Genomic DNA, 19,045 nt, shown 5'->3' with positions numbered 1-19,045 from the left:
TGCAGCTCTATTTTGAGTAAGTGCAGCAGTCAATGATGCATTTTTATTTATTCATTTTACTTATACCCCGCCTTCCTTCCCAAAGGAGCCCAGGGAGGCAAACACACAAGCAATAAAATAGTCAAGACATCTTATGTTTTAGCCACTTGGAAGTAGGTGGCAAAAGAATATCAATTTTAAAAGGCAGCTCTCAGGCCTTGTAAAAGTGAATACCTGTTTCTATTTTTCTGGGTAAGAATTCCATGCAAATTGATGCAAAAATGGGACACAACAGGCTTAAATAGGAACACATGTAAAAGTTGATTGATACAGAATTTGAGTGATCTGCCTGCCCCCTAGCAATTATAGAGTCAAAAATTCAAATAGCAAGGATTGTTAACAATATAAGCACAGGCCAGAAAGGTGACAGCATTAAACCACCTAACACTACACTCTATGGGCCCACTCTACATCCAGCAAACAACCACCGTAAGTGTTTGTAAAGATAAGACAGGAAGGCAACCTGAGCTCCTTGGAGGAAGGATAGGATTTTGTAAAAATGTGATTGATGGATAAGATAAGGGCTCTCACCAGAGCACGTCGAGTTAGACTCGTCTTCATTATTCCCACAGTCATTGTCCCCATCACACAGCCAGCGGTTCGGGATGCAGCGGTTGTTCTCACACTTGAAACGGTCCGAGGGGCAGGTGTGCTGATCTGGAGGGTGGCAAAGGGTGGGTTCTAGCTTAGGACCTCAAAGTTCAAGACCATTCTTTTCCCCTACACACATTGCAATAATCTGAAACTGGGTAAGAATATCCCTCCTCCCTTACCAAAGTAATATACTTGAGATCAGAAACACAAAGCTATGTGAAATTCTTTGACAAACTCATCAAATTCAGCAACTCAAAACATTTGTTGTGAGATCTGAATAAATTGACTAATCCTCACACAATTTATTCTGTTTCCTAGAAAGCTGTCTTATACCAGATCAGTTGTTCATCCCTGCCTCTCTCTCTGGAGTCTCGGCTATAGAAACGTGTTTCCTGTCACTTGCTACCTGATTCTGATAACTGGAGATGCCAGAGGTTGAATGGGGGACTTTCTGCATGCAAAGCAGCTACTCTACCACTGAGCTATGGTCCCTGAACCACTGTTTCACTGTCCACTCTTCCGTAGATTTAGTGATGGCAAAAGGGAAGAGAGAGAAAGGCGTGGAAACATTTCCAGACTTTCCTACGGAACCATACGAGCAAGCAACTTGCTTTTAAATGAAAGCTCCCTCAGGAGGCAGTGGACTCCCCTTCCTTGGAGCTTTTCAAGCAGAGGTTGGATGGCCACCTATCATGGATGCTTTAGTTGAGACTCCTGTATTGCAGGGGGCTGGACTGGATGACCTTTGGGTCTCTTCCAACTCCACAGTTTTATGATGCTACATCTTACATCAGATAGCCAATTATGTCCCTGCAACACAATCTCTTGTTTTAAATGCCCAGGGCCCTGGCAGTGTCCAAAGGGCAGGCAGGAGCGGGGCAGGAAGAGGAGCATGGAATACTGGCATGGATTACTTCAGGCTCCTGGGTCCCATCAGTTTTGTCTGTTTCTGTAGACGCAAAGCTAAATATGCAATCCAGGATTGACTCCCACACCTCAATTTCAAATCCCGATCCTTCAATTTAAGACTTCTCTATCAACTGAAAAAACACTTTGGATTGACCAACATCATGTGAGTTGAGCCAGGGCATGCACGGTCTGTATACGCTGAGTGCAGACCTGCCCAGGGTATATGACCATCCTGACCCAAGAGAAAGCGGAACTGGTCAAGGAGAGCCCCCTGGTGTTCCCAAGCAAATACGCACGGCACAGCTCAGGTGCCTCATCGCTGTTGTCCAGGCAGTCGTTGTCACCATCACATTTCCAACGCTCCTGTATACAGCGGCTGTTCTTGCACGCAAACTCCCCATGCTGGCACTGAGGAGGTGGGATGTAGGATGGGTTGGCTAGACAGGGAAGAAAAAGAGGACAGTTTGATGTGGGAGAGTTTAAATGAGAGGCATTTTCCAAAGGGAAAAAGGGGGAAATGGTGTTTTGCCAAACTATATTTAGAGTCTGCTTGATGAAGTTTCAATAAATAACTAAATAAACTACAGCTCCACAGTGCAATCATCAACATATAGTATTATCAACAAAACAGTGTTTATCTGCAGATGGTACCTGACACTTTAGTAGCAGAGAACTCAAAACACCTGCAAGTGACCACTGTATGCTAGACTGTCTCTGGGAAGGTGTTAATGACACAACTGTCTGGAATCTCAAAGTAAGCTGCTTTATATATGCTACCTTCCAGGATGCAGACAGGAACTAGGGAACGTTAAACTCTAGAAATCTCTTGTCTATCACACTTGCGTTCTGCACATTGTTACCTTGGCAGGTGACGTTATCTGGTGCCAAAATCTGGTCCTCTGCACAGGCACACCGCCTGTCTTTGGGGATGGCGAGGCAAAGGCTGCTGCAGCCTCCATTGTTTACCCGGCAGCTGTTGGAGCCAACTGCAAAAAGGATAGGGAATAAGAGAAGATGAGCCACAGTTTCACAGGTAAGAACGCCTGTGACTTACGGAAGGAAGAAAAACCAAGAGAGACCAGCGGAAAATGTTTCAGTGGGAGGGAAATGGAAAGAATGGTGTTTATGTAGAGAGTTCACTCTTTAATTCTGTACTTTAATCAGGTTGCTCCTGGGACCTGTCTATCCCAACACAACTCCTATCTCCCCACCCCAAATACAACTGCAATCACAGTTTTAGCTCTGGAGATTTTTGAGGTATCTGCATATATTTTGAAATAGCACCAGCAATGATTACGGTGGGCCCTCAGTTTCAGATGCTTCACAAGCAGGACAGTAAAGCGCCAAAATCCCCAAAGTGGCCCATCTGCTGCAGCACTTTTAGGGCTGTTTTTGCTCAGACACTCCGTGTGGGATGCCAGCCAGGGAGGTGCAAAGGGAAGGGTCGGGTGGGGCATTGGTCCCATTCGGATATGTGACGCTGTCCCCAAGCAGGTGCTCATGTTGTTTTCAGAGGCTGGGCGTGGATTCTGGGACTTCTGCCCAAGTAGAAGCGCCTTGGATGGGGCGTTGGAGAGTGCAAAACGGAGCCACAACCCCCAGGGCATGCATTTTCCCTTGGGGAGCCTCCACTGTGGGTGCGGAGGGTGCAGCGCTCCGCACGTGCTCAGAGGCGCATTGTCACGTTGGTGGACCGACAAGAGTTCCAAGCAGCTGCCTTCCTCCTCCAGCTTCAAGGTTGAGGCTTTGCACACCCTCCGTCCGGACACTCTGCGTAGGGGCAGGTCGGGGCTGGGCGAGGGAGTGGGGCTAGCACATGGGGCAGCCCCTGGGGCCCTTTCAGAAAATGGCGGCCGCCGCTCTGCATGCACTCAGAAAGCCAACGCCAAAAATGCTTGCTCAGGCTAGAGTTTGGATCATCTTAATGCAAACTTTTACAAGTTGCTTGAATCACTGAAAGTTCTGTTGTTGTGTTTTTCTTTTAAGACAAAATATGTTGTTTTTTCTAAACTAAAACCTCAGTACTCAGCTTAAATTGCCATGTTGGCACTTTGTGAATAAATAAGTGACGCTTATTATATCGGTCTATAAAATGTTTGCCATCACTGGCCTAGGTCAAAGTTCCTAATGTTATACCCTTTCTAAGGACCAGCATCAACTTTTGAGCAGGTTTGATGGATCAAAATGGATAACAGTGATGGAAAAGTTCATCAATGTGATACTTTGCAGAAGCTGGTTGGAACGCTGTTGAATCGTAGAGACAGCCATGTGAGACACTGACATTTTGGGTAATAAGAGCCTGGTGATAAGGTTAAGAAAACATCATAACCAACAAGATACTAAAAACCATAACAGTCTTGGACTGTTTTGAAGAAAACGCTGGAACTGCTGACAAAGCAGGAGGCTGAGTTGCAATAAATCAGCACATCCTGTGCCTGTCCTGCCACGCACCTTGCTGCTGCTGAGCATCATACATGCGGATCTCAAAGATTGGCGGACGCTCATTGCGCAAAAGCTTAACGGTCTTGGACGTCTGGTCCAAGCGATAGATGATACCGCTCCGGTACTCTGTCCAGAAAAGGAAGTTGTCATAGTGGCACAGCCCAAAGGCATGGTTCAGTTCATTACCATCATACACAACCTGCATGAGGAGGGAAAAAGAGAGACAAAAATGGGCATTTCTAGATATGCTGTGATTCTTCTTAACTAACCACCCAAATACCACTCTAGTGATGCCTTTTTCGGACCTAAGATGCAGCATAGGCCAATAGCTGACTGCTAGAGCAACTGCAGAGGGACCCAGGTTCAATTCCAGAATCTTCAGTTAGGGTTAGACCCTTGCCCTTGAAATCCTGGAGAGCTGCTGCCAGATGATGTAGGGCGATAATGAGCTAGAAATACAGTGGTCTGACTCAGTGTAAAGAAACCTCCTGTGTTCCTGTGATAAATGCAATAATGTAAATAAATAAATATAATGTTGTATTCAGTGAGTTCTACTCAGAACGGACCCACTGAAATTATTGAACCTATTTTCATCGTGTCCATTGATTTCAGCAAATGGAATTCCATGCTGCACTATTACAAACATTGTACTTTCATCATGCGGAAATTACTGCTCACCAGCATTCAAGCTGCAAACTGAAGCGGATGGTAAACAGATGTTTTTGTCTCTGCAAGGGCAAACACCATGAATGTTTTGCAGTGATTATGGCAGCTACAATAGAGTTACACGCAACCTATTGGATGGTACCTGAGATGCTCCCAAAGCACCACTCTGAATGCCCCGTTTCTTCAAAATAGTACAAATCTGGATCTCCCCACTATAGGGACCCCGCCACCTTTCCTTCCATTGGGAGGCTATACCCTCATCCTTAAAGCACACACCTCCAGCAATTAAAATTTTACACTCCTCCCATCCTCCCACACTTTCAGGGGTGTGCCTTTTGCTAGTATGCTGCAGCTGTTAAAGCAGTCAGAGGAATATCTATTACTCTCCATATGGGTTCAAGCCCAGAGATAGAGAAAGGGAACAAATACAGTTTACAAACAACTCAGAGACACAAGGCAAACAGGTGCTTGAGCCTTGCATGAAATCACTGGGCAGAGAAGAGAGGGAGGCAGGTGTAGGTAACTGAAGAAAAGGGCAGGAATATGCCCCAGTGTGAGAGGCATTAGCAGAGCTGATACTGACCTTGCGTTCTGTGCCATCCAGCGTAACCATCTCAATCCGGTCATAAAATGCATCCACCCAGTACAGCACCTTAGCCGGAATATCAAGGCTCAGTCCATTGGGCCACAGGACAGTTTTGGAGGTGATGAAGACGGTGCGGTGGGTGCCATCCATCCAAGCCTTTTCTATCTTTCCCCTCTTGCTGTCTTTTGGGTCTTCCTCCCAGTCAGTCCAGTACATCCACCTTATGTATCAAAAACAAAAAAAGAGGAGGAGAAAAGAAAAACCAATTACAGTGGTACCTCGCAAGCCGAATGCCTCGCAAGACGGAAAACTCGCAAGACGAAAGGGTTTTTGGTTTTTTGAGTGGCTTCGCAAGACGATTTTCCCTATGGGCTTGCTTCGCAAGACAGAAACGTCTTGCAAGTTTGTTTCCTTTTTCTTAAAACCGTTAATACAGTTGCGACTTGACTTCGAGGAGCAACTCATAGCACGCGGTGTGGTAGCCTTTTTTGAGGTTTTTGAAGACTTTGGTGATTTTTTAAGCTTTTCCAAAACTTTTCCGAAACCGTGCTTCGCAAGACGAAAAAATCGCAAGACGAAAAAACTCGCGGAATGAATTAATTTCATCTTGCGAGGCACCACTGTATGCTGAAATTCTGCATCCTTTGTTTCTCCATTTTCTTCTTTTCTTTTTAACACATTAAACATAAACCGCATTCTATAATATATTAAAAGAGAGAGAGAGACTATAACCCCACAGTGTACTGCATTCCTTTTCACAAAGTCCCATCTACATTTAGCTGCAAAACCACCCAGCAAACTAGGCTACACTTTTGGCACAGAGGTTCCCAACCTGAGAGCTTTGGTCTCCTGGGGCAGGGGGCACACAGTTATCCAAAGGGGTCTGTAAAGAAGTTATCTCATCTGCCCAGCTATCACCCACTTGTTTAAAGGAGAGGGGAGATTGCTTCTTTGCAGCACTTTGCAGCTTTAAGACAGCTGTCTTCAAGCATTTGACAAAGGGGTCTTTTAAGCACGTGGGCAGGTGGTGTCAGGGGCTGGGAGACACTCCCTCTACCCACCTGCTCACTCTGAAGTTTGAAGGAGAAGGGACAAGATGCTGCTTCAAATAACTCTTTTGCAAATGGCTTTAACACCCCCCCCCCATTTATGCCAACTAGAGCAGAAGTTCTCTATTAGAAGATGCTGAGTGACAGGGTTCTCCTCTCCCCTCCCTTCCTCAGGAACATGTTCTCTTTAAATACCTACTTGGGCCCTGCACATCCCACTTATTCATATTAACCAAGCAGAGCATGGCTAATTCAATCCTCGCCAGATACATTGCGCTGTACTGTCTGGAAAAGCATTGCACGAACAGATACAGACACATGCAAGCTTGAAAGGTCAGGTGGCACAGCAATTGGCTCTTCTGAATGACCAGCATCGAGACTTGGAAATACTTGGAAATTAAGATTATTGAACCCTGTCTGATGAGCTGAGCAGGTGGGGTGGAGGAAAGGGAGTGATGGAGAATAATCACAGCGCGCGCGCACACACACACACACACACACACACACACACTATTGATAATAGTGATAGGGACAAGGAGGAAACAGCTCATTTGATAGAATTAAAGTTTATCCCCCCCCCCCTCTTTGCCTTTCCCCACCCACCCACTGTGCTTCCTGACTCAAGAGAGAGAGCTTGTGAGTGTGTACACATTGCAATTCCACTCCCTGCTGGGCCTGTCTGAGCAGCTCCTAAGAGCAGGATGTGGCCTTTTAATCCCCCAGGGACTGGCAGCCCTAGAGACACCAGTGTGAAAACAGAATGAACTCTTGAGCTGAAGTCTTTGGGGAGACGATGCAGCAGGAAACGAACCAAAACAATTCCCTCCTGGTGAGTGAAAACTCTCTGGCCCGTATCACATGCAAGAGGCTCAGTGAACTGCACAAACATGTGAGTGACACTATTTGGAACGTAGGGCTACAGCTCCGGACAAATCCAGGCCTAGCATAATCTAGTCAAAAACAGGCCGCGACTGCCAGGAATTCCTTTATGAAAGACACTGAAGAAGTTGCAGTGAGCAGGCAAAGAAAGGTTTGCTATTGGGGCTGAAGGTATATACTGTTATGAGTTTGCGGGTGCTAGACACCCTAAACTCCTGGATTCAGTAAATGTTAGAATTTAATCAATGCTTGGAGTGCTAAAACCAGATGTCAGACACTAGATTTAGCAAGTGTTAGAATATAAGCCAGGTAATGTCTTCTGAGGCGCGTTTCTCCATTTTCTCCATTGCAATTACCAACTGGCAATTGTGCCTTGGTTGTTGAATGTTTCGGAAGTTGAATGGTCTTCCGGAACGGATTAAGTTCAACAACCGAGGTTCCACTGTATTGTAAAGACACCATCAACTCCATTGTGCCTCGCTTCCAAAAGGAAACACAGACCTTGGGTAAGCATGCCTGGAACCCCTGAAATTTTACTCTGCTCAGAGACTGGGGTGGTGTGCAACAATACTTCCCACAAGCTTGGGGGTGTTCAGCCTATCTTATTCCTCTTGGCCAGCTTGTTTATCTAATTTATATCCCATCTTTCCTCCAAGGAACTCAAGGTGGTGTGATTCTCCCCTTCCCTATTAGAACAATTCTGTGAAATAGGTTAGGCAGAGAAGTCAACTGAAGTTTGGATAACAGGTTCTGTGCATGCCCACTTTTTGCTTTGCTTCCCTGTTACATTCCCATCCTTATTAAACAGCAGCCAAAAGTAGGCTCCCTGGTCCTCACTGGAATGGCATGGTGACACCCACCCATTCAAGGGGTCCACCACAATGGCTCGAGGATGAGTCATCTGTCCTTCAATCAGAGTCTTCCTGGTCTGTGCAGCCTTTGATAGCCGGGCAACACTGATTGTCTTCTTGGGCCCATCATCAGTCCAGTAGAGGTTATTTCCCATCCAGTCCACAGCGATGCCTTCCACATTGTGAATGCCTAGAAGGAGTTAAAATCAACAATCATACTCAGCAAAAGCAAAAGCAAACCAGGCAGATGGGGACACATCAGAAACTGAGGACTGAAGTGAAAGTGACACGGCCATATGAATGGTGCCATGTACTCCGTTGGTTTGATTTCTACTGAAACAGACAAGGCACGAGGCATGATGGACACACATGTGCAGACCACACCTACTCTGCAAAAGACGCAGAGAGAGAGATTCAGCAGCAGAACACAACATTCGGGTTGGTACCCAAGAAAAAACATAAAGAAATCTATGCGTGAAAATAATACAATCTGTGCTGTGTTGTGCACTTTTCTGACACCCATCAGCTGACCTACATTCTGAGCAAAATTGTGTACCAAAATCCAAATTCTACCCTTTCTTGTAAGTAGGCACTTGAACCTCGCTCTCTCTACTCCAAGCCCCACACAGACTGTACAAGGAAACCAGACCAGCACCTAAGATACTGAAGCAGACTATTGCCTGGATGAAAGGGGTACATACCATCTTTCAGGATTGTTTCCCTGTCCGTTCCATCAATCTTCTGTCGCCCAATCAGGTAGCTGGTGGTGTCAGCAAAGTAAATGAAGCCAGTCTCTGCATGGAAATCCAGGGCCCTGGGGTTCATCAAGTTTTCAATGGGGATCATGTGCTCATCAGGAACTTTGGCCCCCATGTCCATCCCACGGATGATGCCTGGCCGACCTTTGCCATAAACAAGGAACAGCTCGTGCTCTGGCTCTGGAAAATGACAATGGGAAGCATCAAAACAACAAAGCTAGACTAACTTTGATTTGCACTGAAGCTCATCTAGAAGCTTGGGCACTCCTGTCTTCCACAATGACCAAACTAAAACCCGTAAGAAGAGCCCTGATGAATAAGCCCAACTGTCCATCTAGCTCACCATCCTGTTTTCCATGGCAGCCAACCAGATGCCTTTGGGCAGCCTACAAACAAGGCACGAAGGCAACCATCACTCTTCCCCTGCTGCTCCCCAGCGACTGGTATTCAGAGGCATATTTGCCTCTTAAAACTTGGAGACTGCATATAACTATCATGATCTGTAGCCACTGAAAGACTTATCCATCATTTGTTCAATCCCCTTTTAAAGTCCGCCTCCGTATGGTGCATCTAATTTCCACCTACAACCACGAAAAGACAAGCAGTAGTCATCTCTATTCTTGAAAACAGGGGAAGCAGAGAGGACCAGAGCTAGTTTCTGCTTGCTAAGTCAGAAAGCAGCTATCTGAAAACAATGTCACCTGCATATATTTCAACTTCTGTTTTGATTCCTCAAGTTCATTTCCTTATTGCAAACTGTTGCATATTTTGCATTGAAAGACTACATAGCTGCAAATTCTCTCCCATGCTGCTTAAAATCGTAAGCAAGCAATAGCTAAACACCAGCCCTAGAGAGCAAATAATCCAACATACAAAAACAACAGCAACACCCCATACATTTGGAGTCATATACTTCAATTGGCTTATATGCCTCAATTACATTTGGCATGTTTGGGTAAGAACAGAAGGATGGTTAAGGGCAAGTAGCTGGCCATGGGACTGCATAGTGCACGAAGCAATGCCCATAAAGAGAAGTAGAAAGTTGTCCACGTTTTGGGACAACAATCCCTTAAGTGGAATGCATCACGTGAAATTATTTTACTGATCTGCATATGGAAATCACAGTCCTAATGTTGCTAGGATGGGGGGGGAGAGGGGAATTTTAAAATTATACATTTGGAAGCCTCATAGGAGCCACAGGGAAAGGCACTGTGAGCCCTCGCTGCATTTACTATCATTCAGCAATACTGCCCCCATATCCACAAGCTCTTGCTCAGAATCATGAGGACCACTGAGCATTTCTTCACTCGGGCTGCTAAGCGTTTTCCCTTCCACTTCTAAACTTATTCTGTTTGTGCCTAGTCTACAGCCAAGGAAACCCAGCCAACTGCTTGGTCTTCAGCCTCTAGGGCATAGTCAGTATCTATGAGATTGAAGGAAAACTGGAGATCAGGAAGGTTTGCAGGTTCTGGCCTTTTCCATTGAACTGATGAGTTAAAAAGAAGAAGGAGGACAGATGCTTGGTGACTAACAGCTTTTCACACTGTGGTATTTATCTGGCAACCCGTATCCCTTCTTGTGCAAGGATTTTTCCTGGCCTAAAACCAACCACAAGTTGGACTCTGGACCAGCAGCTTTATATCCACAAACAGATTGGCTCATACAGTACATCTGTCACATTGCATCATCTGGTATTCCGGGAACTGGGGCTGATTTCATGTGTGCCTCTGCTCCCTTGCACCCAGATCACATAGGCAGTAGTTCAGAGGTCACTTGGGGCTTTTCTTTAGTGCAGATCTGATGGTGGCAGGATGCCTGGATAGGACCTTTGCCTACTACCTCATGTATAGAATGTTAAAAGCATCAGCTTCCCATCAGGAGAAGAGCCATTAGGCCATAAGCCACAGGCTCATGAAATAATGCTGGTACATTCAGGACACACACACACACACCAATCCAGAGAGAGAGAGCTCAGTGGGGAGATCTGGGCTCCCAACTGCCCCTCTAGCACTCCCTCTGTGCTGCTCTTCCTCCAGGCCAACAGGGAGCTTGGGGCCAAGACTTATTTCTCCACAAGGCTGTCATGGTGGGTTTGATAGCACCAATCAGGATACAAATGGACAATGCTGTGGTGATAAAATGGTGCTACCTTCTGATTCCTGCATAATATATTTGCTTATTTTGCTGGAAAGCCATGCTATGGCACAGGGTGAAGTGGTGGTGGATTCATCCAAAGTTGGTCCAACTCCACCAAAAATACTCAAATCTTAGGATTCTGTCATGAGTTTCCAAGTCTCTCCCCTGTTTCTTTGCCCTGAATAAGTTCACCAGTCATCGGTCTCACTCTCGACTTTGCTTCTGCCGCCATAATGTTCCCTATTTGTCAACAGGATGCACAAGTGACCCTGTCTCACCAAACACCTTTGTATAATATATGCTGGCTGACAATCATGATTCACAGGGTGAGACCATTCAGGCAAATTGCTGCTGACTAAAAGTGAAAGGCAAAGTTTCCTCCCCACCTCACCCCAGCCTCAGTGTCTGCAGGCCACTTACTTTTGCAAGACTTTCCATCGCTGCCTAGGCTGAATCCTGACCGGCATCGGCATGTCCGGGTCTTGTGGCTGTTTCCAAGGAGGCAGATGTCAGAGCAGCCACCTGGTTTGCCAAACTGGTCCTGTTCACAGGCATGACTCCTCACTGCAGCAACAAAGAAAAGTCCATACAATTTATTAACTACACAGCCTACATCTTTTATCTTCCACTGTGATTCTTAAAACCATCCGTGAGCGCAAATGCACTTGACATGCCCCAAGTATGAACAGCAAGGTCATATTGGAGAAATGTCAAGTGAATGATGGTCTGTATGTGTTTATATCTATCTATCTATCTATCTATCTATCTATCTACCTATCTATCTATCTATCTACCTATCTATCACCTACATTTACATCCAACCATTCTTCTACTGTAGAACCAAAGGCAATGTTGTGCATGTGGATCCCAGGGAGTCACCCATCCAAACAGGGACCAAACAAAGGCCTGCTTAGCTTCAGCAAGGTAGCTGCACCAAGTGCTTTCAGACTCTACCCTAGAAAGCATGCACAGGTGCTTTAGAAATAAGAATGATAACATCAAAAACAACTGTGGGATTCCCTATAGATGTATCAATCTGGATTTCTTTCACATCCATTCACATTATTTATAGTTTATATTAGAGGTCTATGATCTTCTGACTTCAGTCTGACCTAAATTCAAATGTGCATGGCTTGCAGATAGATTTATAGGAAGTTTTTGTCAATCACACACAAAGTCAATAGTGTGTCATAAAGCTGGGGGTGGTTTCAATTAGATGAGATCTTGCTATCAGCTAAAGAGAAATTGGGATAATTTCTATTATTCTACCTATTCTTATAAAAGCTACTATTCTGTCTAGAGGTGCTGCATCTACAGGTTAAGAAACGCAGACACTCCTTGGGAAATTCACTCAATTTTATTACTTACTTAAAATCTTTATATACCACCTTCTATCAAACATTTCAAAGTAGTTTGCAAAAGAACAAATAAAACAACACCAGAGTACACTCAAAACAACCAGGAGAAAGAAGTGCAATTATGACATTAAATGTAAGGGGACCCCTGACTGTTAGGTCCAGTCGTGGACGACTCTGGGGTTGCAGCACTCATCTCGCTTTATTGGCCAAGGGAGCCGGCGTACAGCTTCCGGGTCATGTGGCCAGCATGACTAAGCAGCTTCTGGCGAACCAGAGCAGCGCACGGAAACGCCGTTTACCTTCCCGCCGGAGCAGTACCTATTTATCTACATGCACTTTGACATTCTTTTGAACTGCTAGGTTGGCAGGAGCTGGGACTGAGCAACAGGAGCTCACCCCGTCGCAGGGATTCGAACCACCGACCTTCTGATCGGCAAGCCCTAGGCTCTGTGGTTTAGACCACAGCACCACTATCTATGCTAGTAAAAATGTTGTAAAAGTTTTTGCCTGGCATCTGAAAAACAGCAAAATTGGTGCCAGGCGTAACTCCCGAATAGGGGAAAAGGTGAAACAAAACAACAGGAACAAAGCACACACCTCTCATGAGTTTTAACAAACCTCACCTCTGATGGAGGTGGCATTTGGGAGAAGGGCATCAGTGGCTGATGGTGTGTGGGCAGGGTAGCTCAATCATTTGGTCCTTAAGCTTTAAAAGAGCTTTAAGCAAAAGCACCAACGCTCTGAATTGGGATCAGACACAAAGAGGCAGCCACTGGAGTTCATTTAAGACTGGTGACATATGATCAAAGTTGAGAGGCATCAGTCGAATTTTTGACCACTGCATTTTGCACCAGCTGAGGCTTCAGAACCATTTTCAGAGTCAGCAACTCTAAGCTAATAGTAATAGGTTTAACAAGAATTGTTAGGAAAGATGCTCCTTTCAACTTTTGAACTGTGCTTTCATGATCTGCAGCTTGTTTTAACTGAGCTGGCTCATTTTGGTGAGATGCATGATCATGTGACACACTTCCCTCCAGACTGTTGCACAAGATGCTGCCTAGTTCATTACGCAGATACTCAGAAAGAGGATCTGAGAATCAAACGTACATCCTCTTTTGGGCACTTCTGGCTGTCATCCCATGCAGCCTTGTACCCAGGTCAAAAAGAAGCAAGTGGGGAACCCGTATCATGGGTATGGTTACACAACAAACAACATCTGAAGGCCACAAGTTCTCAAATCTGGCCTTAAGAGGACCCTGAATGCCACAACCCCACCCATTTTAGTCCTGGCTTTATTAGTTAGGGCAGAGCTTTCCAAACTGTGTGTCACGACATGTTAGTGTGTTGGCTGCAGTATGTAGGTGTGTCGCGTAAACCCTCCCCATGCTCCTCCCGGAACTGGAAAGGGGTTAGCTTAACCTCTGGTTTGCTATTAAAACTGAATTACTGTGTCACAAAATGATGCATGTTTAAAAAGTGTGTCACCAACATGAAAAGTTTGGAAAGCTCTGAGTTAGGGAATACACTGAGTGGTAGCCATCCCAGATGATACAGAGACTTCCCTCCCTGAAATCTGCCAATTAGCTTAATGGTTCAGTGAATCCTAAGCAGCCAACCGAAGGCTCTAAGAGGATTTTCAACACGCAAACTGATTAAGTACAATGAATGGAAGGGCTTTGCGGGGAGAGGCGGAAGAGTGCAGGGTGCTGATTGATGGGGAGGGGAGAGAATGAAGCACACCACTGAGCGCCAGAAAAAGTTTCAGCCACCGTTCAAGGATTTTCCTGGGAGCACTGTGACCTAGTCAAATATATCTGCTCTGGGGAAGAAGCGAGAACAGCCCTTGGAGGAAGCCATTAATATTTCAAGATGCCACATCTGCTTAATTCTTTCCTTTTCTGCAGGGCAGTAATCAATCAATCAATCATATGCTGCAGAGTCCTCTCTGGAAATGGCTTTTGAGAGCTCTCTCTCTCTCTCTGTGAAAGAGCTGCTGGGAGATAACCAAATGTTCAAGAGGGCCCACTTGGGGCACAGCTAATGTTATCAGGTTTTAGCATAGACTGGGTGATTAGATTTGAGGTCAGAAACAGCCAATACTCAAATGCTGGTCAGACTAGAAGTAATTTCCAGTAAGTTAACCTGAATTAAATACATGAGGCTCTTTGCAACCAGCGCACACACTTCTGAGAGAACTTGACAACCATCTGTAACAGGAGCTGGAGGAAGCGGAACTGGAGCGCCGCTGAAGCGGGAGGGGGGAGGGGGGAGGGGGGGAGCTAGAACACACACACACACACACACACACACACACACACACCCCACCGAGGTTTCAGACAAGATGTGGTCAGCTTCCAGGAGAGCTTATATTGCTGTTCTGCACGCTAGCACAATGCACAAAGTATCTTAATTCTTCACACACACGAAATGGCATGCTGGTCTCTTCTCTGTTAAGCAAGGGCCCTCCAAATGTTGGTTTGTAGGAAGCTGAGGCCAAACCCAATTGTGATTAGTGTACCTGTATGACAAATGTATTTCTGAACACCTGTTTGTCATAGTAACACTTTTACATTATTAGGTGTATATAGGAGGTAATCGTTTTAAGAGCGTCCAATTGATGCACGATCGCTGACGCACAGGTCCTTTTGGACCCAGAAGAGGGCAGAAGGGAGGGCGTAATGGGGGCAGGGCAGAGTGTTAATGGGGCAGAGCACGCTTATGCATGAGGGCTGGGACCGGAACCCTCCATGCAAAATGGTTGCTGCCTTAATATACAAATGCTGTGGGTAAGACTAAGAACATAAAAAGAACCCTGTTGGATCAGGCCAGTGGCCTATCTAGTCCAGCTTCCTGTTCTCACAGTGGACAACCAGATGCCTGTGAGAAGTCCAAAAACTGCTCCCATGATCCATTCAGAGGCTGGCACACTCAAAACCTTTCACCTCTAGTTTCGGGAAGCATGGGTTTGTCACAGATCTGAACACTGTAGTACAAAGGAAACCACTGCCTGATATCATAAGCAGGCAGCATGTTGTATTCCCTCCAGATGTCCTCCCCACCTTCTCCCCTAGTTTGGATTGACCTGTACTAGAGAGAGGCACTCTGGGCATCTTAACAACAATAGCAGACAAGCAGCCACTGGACAAAGCACAAGAAGAGGGTCTGCCATTTTTTGCACTGGGCAGCGCCGAGCTGGGTCATGAAGAAGCACTAACAAGAGTTAAGTGTATAAACACAGTTGATAAAGAAAGAAGCATTTGCTTTCAGGTGTTCAAAGGATTTCATGTGCATTCAGTTAGATCCAGACTAAGTTGGCTGAATTTAGGTCCCATAGAAACAATGGCACAAGTTAGTCCTCATGACTTAAGTCCAACCAATTAAGTTCAAACAGCTTAGGTCAGTATTCAACTAACCCATCACTAATTATGCCAGTTCACTGTCTGTCGGATTGTCAATATACTTTCTGTAAATAATATCCCCCCCCCAAAGGAAATAAAATCAGCTGGAACTGAGCCCTAATTTTTTTAAATTGTTGTTTTAATTTGCTGGAAGCTGCCCAGAGTGGCTGGGACAACCCAGTCAGATGAGTTGATTGGTTGGTTGGTTGGTTGGTTGGTTGGTTGGATAGATAGATGACAGATAGATAGATGATAGATAGATGGATGGATGATAGGTGGTAGGTAGGTAGATGATAGATAGAGTTATTGTCACCATCATCATCCCATCAGGGGAAGGGTTTCTCCTTGCACAACTGGACTCTCTCCCCATCTCCATCCACTGCATGCACCCTGCACCCTCCCCAAATCTGCTCTGTAGAATCACAAGAATAGATTTAGGGGGCACACAGGGGGAGAACACTCTGTTGCACAAGCAGAAAGCCTTGTGATGACTTAGCACTATGTAGATTTCCCGCTCAGTCTAGATCCAGACCATTATTTTGTTGTGATTCTTAAAACATTCTTGCAAGCTAGGTGAACATTATTATCCCCAAAGTGCAGATGGGGTGATAGAAGCTGATGCAGGATGACCGAGCTAAAGCCACCTGGGGAGTTCATGGCAGAGGTGACATTCTAACATGAGGTTCTATATTGTAAAGTTCATTCTCTTTGCCACCACATGACAGCAGCTCACTGAAAGGGCGACTGCTTGGGAGGAATTCAAACAAAACTTTGGGTGCAAAGATATATGAGAGCAGGTGCCGTGAACAAACAGGCAGTTAGAAGGGCAAAAGGGGGCTAGGCCAGCAGTTGTATGGAGAAGAATGAGTGTGAGGGACATGTGCAAGACCCAGAATGGGGGATTCTGAAAAGCAGCTATGAGAGTACAACCAATGAGGCCAGGCAGAAAGGTGGGCATTTACATGCTTGGGCACCTGGTAAGCAGAGCATCCTATGAATTTTGGTGAGCAGTAACACTTCTCATTAGATCTGCTAGGGTGAAGGAGGTGCTTAATCCTCCTTGGGTGAAGTTGCTGCTAAACCTTTTAAGACCTATAACATGTGTTCCTGCTGCCGCTGACAGGAAACAACAGCTAAGTTGAACTAACAACCATTTAAATCCAAAGGGAAATAATGCAAATGACCCTTTAATATACCAACTAATTAGCATTCTTGAAGCACCTGGTGGGAGGCAGCAGGAACAATACCAGCCACTGCCAACCTTCTTGTGAAACCAGAACAAGAAGAGATGTGTGTACAACTCATAAAAGTCTATGGCTGTTGAGTGGAAGGGTAAGGGCTTACCCCCATTATTCATTGCTCAGAGCTATAAATACCAGAGGTGTGGTTGTTTTGATTGTAATTGTTTTAATTGTGCCTGAAGCAACGTGAAGCAAACCACGCATCTTGGTTTAGCATTATGTGCAAACCAGCATATGTGGTTTGTTTCTCCCAAGCAAACCATTACTGATAAGCTAGGAACAAACCTTAGCTTTCACTCATGGTTTGATTAGATAAGGTTGCCATACATCCAGGAAAACCCAGACATTGGGGGGGGGCCTAACATGCCCATCTGGGTGGATGTTTACATTTTAAAGGAAATGTCTGGGTTTGGGGTTGGGGGGGGTCTTGGGCAGCTCGGGCTGCTCTGCATGCCGTGGCTGCTGCCAGCCTGAGCCAGGGAAAGAGGTGCGAGGGGGTGCCGCAGCGGCAGCCCTACATGCCTCTTTCCCCAGCTCAGGCTGTCCTCTTTTCTTCTCTTCCAAGATATGGCAACCCTAGATTAGAGCAAAACAAATGATGATTACTGGTTCACATGCAAAACTAGGCCAAATCACATGGTTTGTTTCTCACTATTGTATGCAGAGCAAAGCAAAGTGGGAGTGACTAAGCAGCATGCACTAGCCCCACTGCTTGTTCACAGGAAACCATAAATGTGCAAACCAGCCTGTTGTTATAGCAAAAAGAATGTAGACTCTTGCTGGTACCTTAAAAGAGAAACATATTTACAATGCAAATACTGTATATTCATGTCTATTTAGAAGCGAGTTCCATTATTTCCAGTGGGGCTTACTCCCTAGTATATGTGTTCAGAACTGCCCTTTATTGTGGCATAAGTCTTCATGAGCTAAAGTCCACTTCATCAGATGCTCATGTAAGCAAATATGTGCATGTGCATGAAATGCAAAGGACAGCAATGTGCTACCTTTCTATGCAGAAACCAAATAAATTGTCAGAATAAATAGTCAGTTTCGGTCAGAATTTCCCACTTCCAACAATAAAATTTCTACTGACAATAAAAACATTTTAGCAAGAAAGATAGCCTCAACACCTCTCTCCCTTGTCCTGTTTTAGGGCTCAAGCACTAATCAGTCTGGAATGCTCTATCATCCTGTTTTCTCCTGGTATAATGCACACAAGGTGGGCAGATCATTGAACAGATTGAGCTGCAGCAAGCCTCAGACTTGTGTGTTCCCCTCTCCTCCTCCAGCACTTAACAGAATCCACCCATGGCCTAGCTAACATAATAAAAAAATGTAGCAGCTTTACTTGTTATCCTGAAGCCATTCCTAAAAAGCAAAAACCCCTAACTTTTGGAGGTCAGACCAATTAGTGCTTTTCTTTAACATATCAGCAGGATATTTTTACTCTTGCTTGAGACAATTGGCAATCAAACAAACAGTGAGGAAGATCCTCTTTCTGCATCTGGCAGTGACAAAGCTAAGAACTGTACGGAATCTTAAACAACCTACCCTCTAATACCACAGATGGCATTAGATGAAATCTAGCAAGTGTTAAGCTCTATTCTCAAATTAAACCAATCAGTTCTATATAGATAATCTTCCAAACCTAGTTTGTAATTGAGCAGAGTACGCCACTGGACAACCTTTCCCATTCTGAGAGAGGGAAAGTATGTGTGAATACATCACCTTCTAAATGATCATTAAGTAGCTGCCTACAGATAAGGCAGTATTGCAGAATGGCACACTGTTCTGAGCCTGTTGCTAAAAACAACCTCAGGGACCTTTGTTGCTCATACATGAAAATAATGAGAAAGCAGGGTGGCAAGACATTCCTTTGTTGCCATTCAGTAGAGTCCTGATAAAAATGAACCACCTATACAACCGACCACGGCAGGAGGGTGGGCAGTTCAATCAATATATGGCCAAGGCAGAGAGACTAGTCAGACCAATGCTATGTGGATAATTAAAAAACTGGCCTCAAGAATGGACTGACCAGATATGGATGATAAAATAGGATGCAGGAAGGATGGCTGGACCACTCTCTGTGATGCTAAGTGAGCAGGACATGGAATGCAAGAATAAACTGATTACTCAATC

General features: G+C 45.2%; 1 protein-coding gene across 5 annotated transcripts in view; it reads right to left on the bottom strand.

Annotated features, from left to right (window-relative positions):
- The window catches only part of LOC309523675 (low-density lipoprotein receptor-related protein 1), a 217,355-nt gene that overhangs the window by 33,151 nt on the left and 165,159 nt on the right, over window positions 1-19,045 (bottom strand). For all 5 annotated transcript variants that reach the window (XM_082207669.1, XM_082207671.1, XM_082207670.1 and 2 more), the window contains 8 exons: window positions 11,330-11,473; window positions 8,717-8,953; window positions 8,025-8,205; window positions 5,234-5,456; window positions 3,994-4,183; window positions 2,403-2,528; window positions 1,839-1,979; window positions 571-696 (listed from right to left, as the gene is read on the bottom strand). In XM_082207669.1, coding sequence (XP_082063795.1) covers window positions 571-696; window positions 1,839-1,979; window positions 2,403-2,528; window positions 3,994-4,183; window positions 5,234-5,456; window positions 8,025-8,205; window positions 8,717-8,953; window positions 11,330-11,473 — 1,368 coding nt within the window. The remainder of the gene's footprint in view (window positions 1-570; window positions 697-1,838; window positions 1,980-2,402; window positions 2,529-3,993; window positions 4,184-5,233; window positions 5,457-8,024; window positions 8,206-8,716; window positions 8,954-11,329; window positions 11,474-19,045) is intronic.

The sequence above is a fragment of the Podarcis vaucheri genome (genome assembly GCF_965113315.1).
Source record: "Podarcis vaucheri genome assembly, chromosome: 2".
NCBI classification, from domain to species: Eukaryota; Metazoa; Chordata; class Lepidosauria; order Squamata; family Lacertidae; genus Podarcis; species Podarcis vaucheri.
The sequence above is the reverse complement of the archived record's forward strand: the minus strand, read 5'-3'. Positions and strand labels throughout refer to the sequence as shown.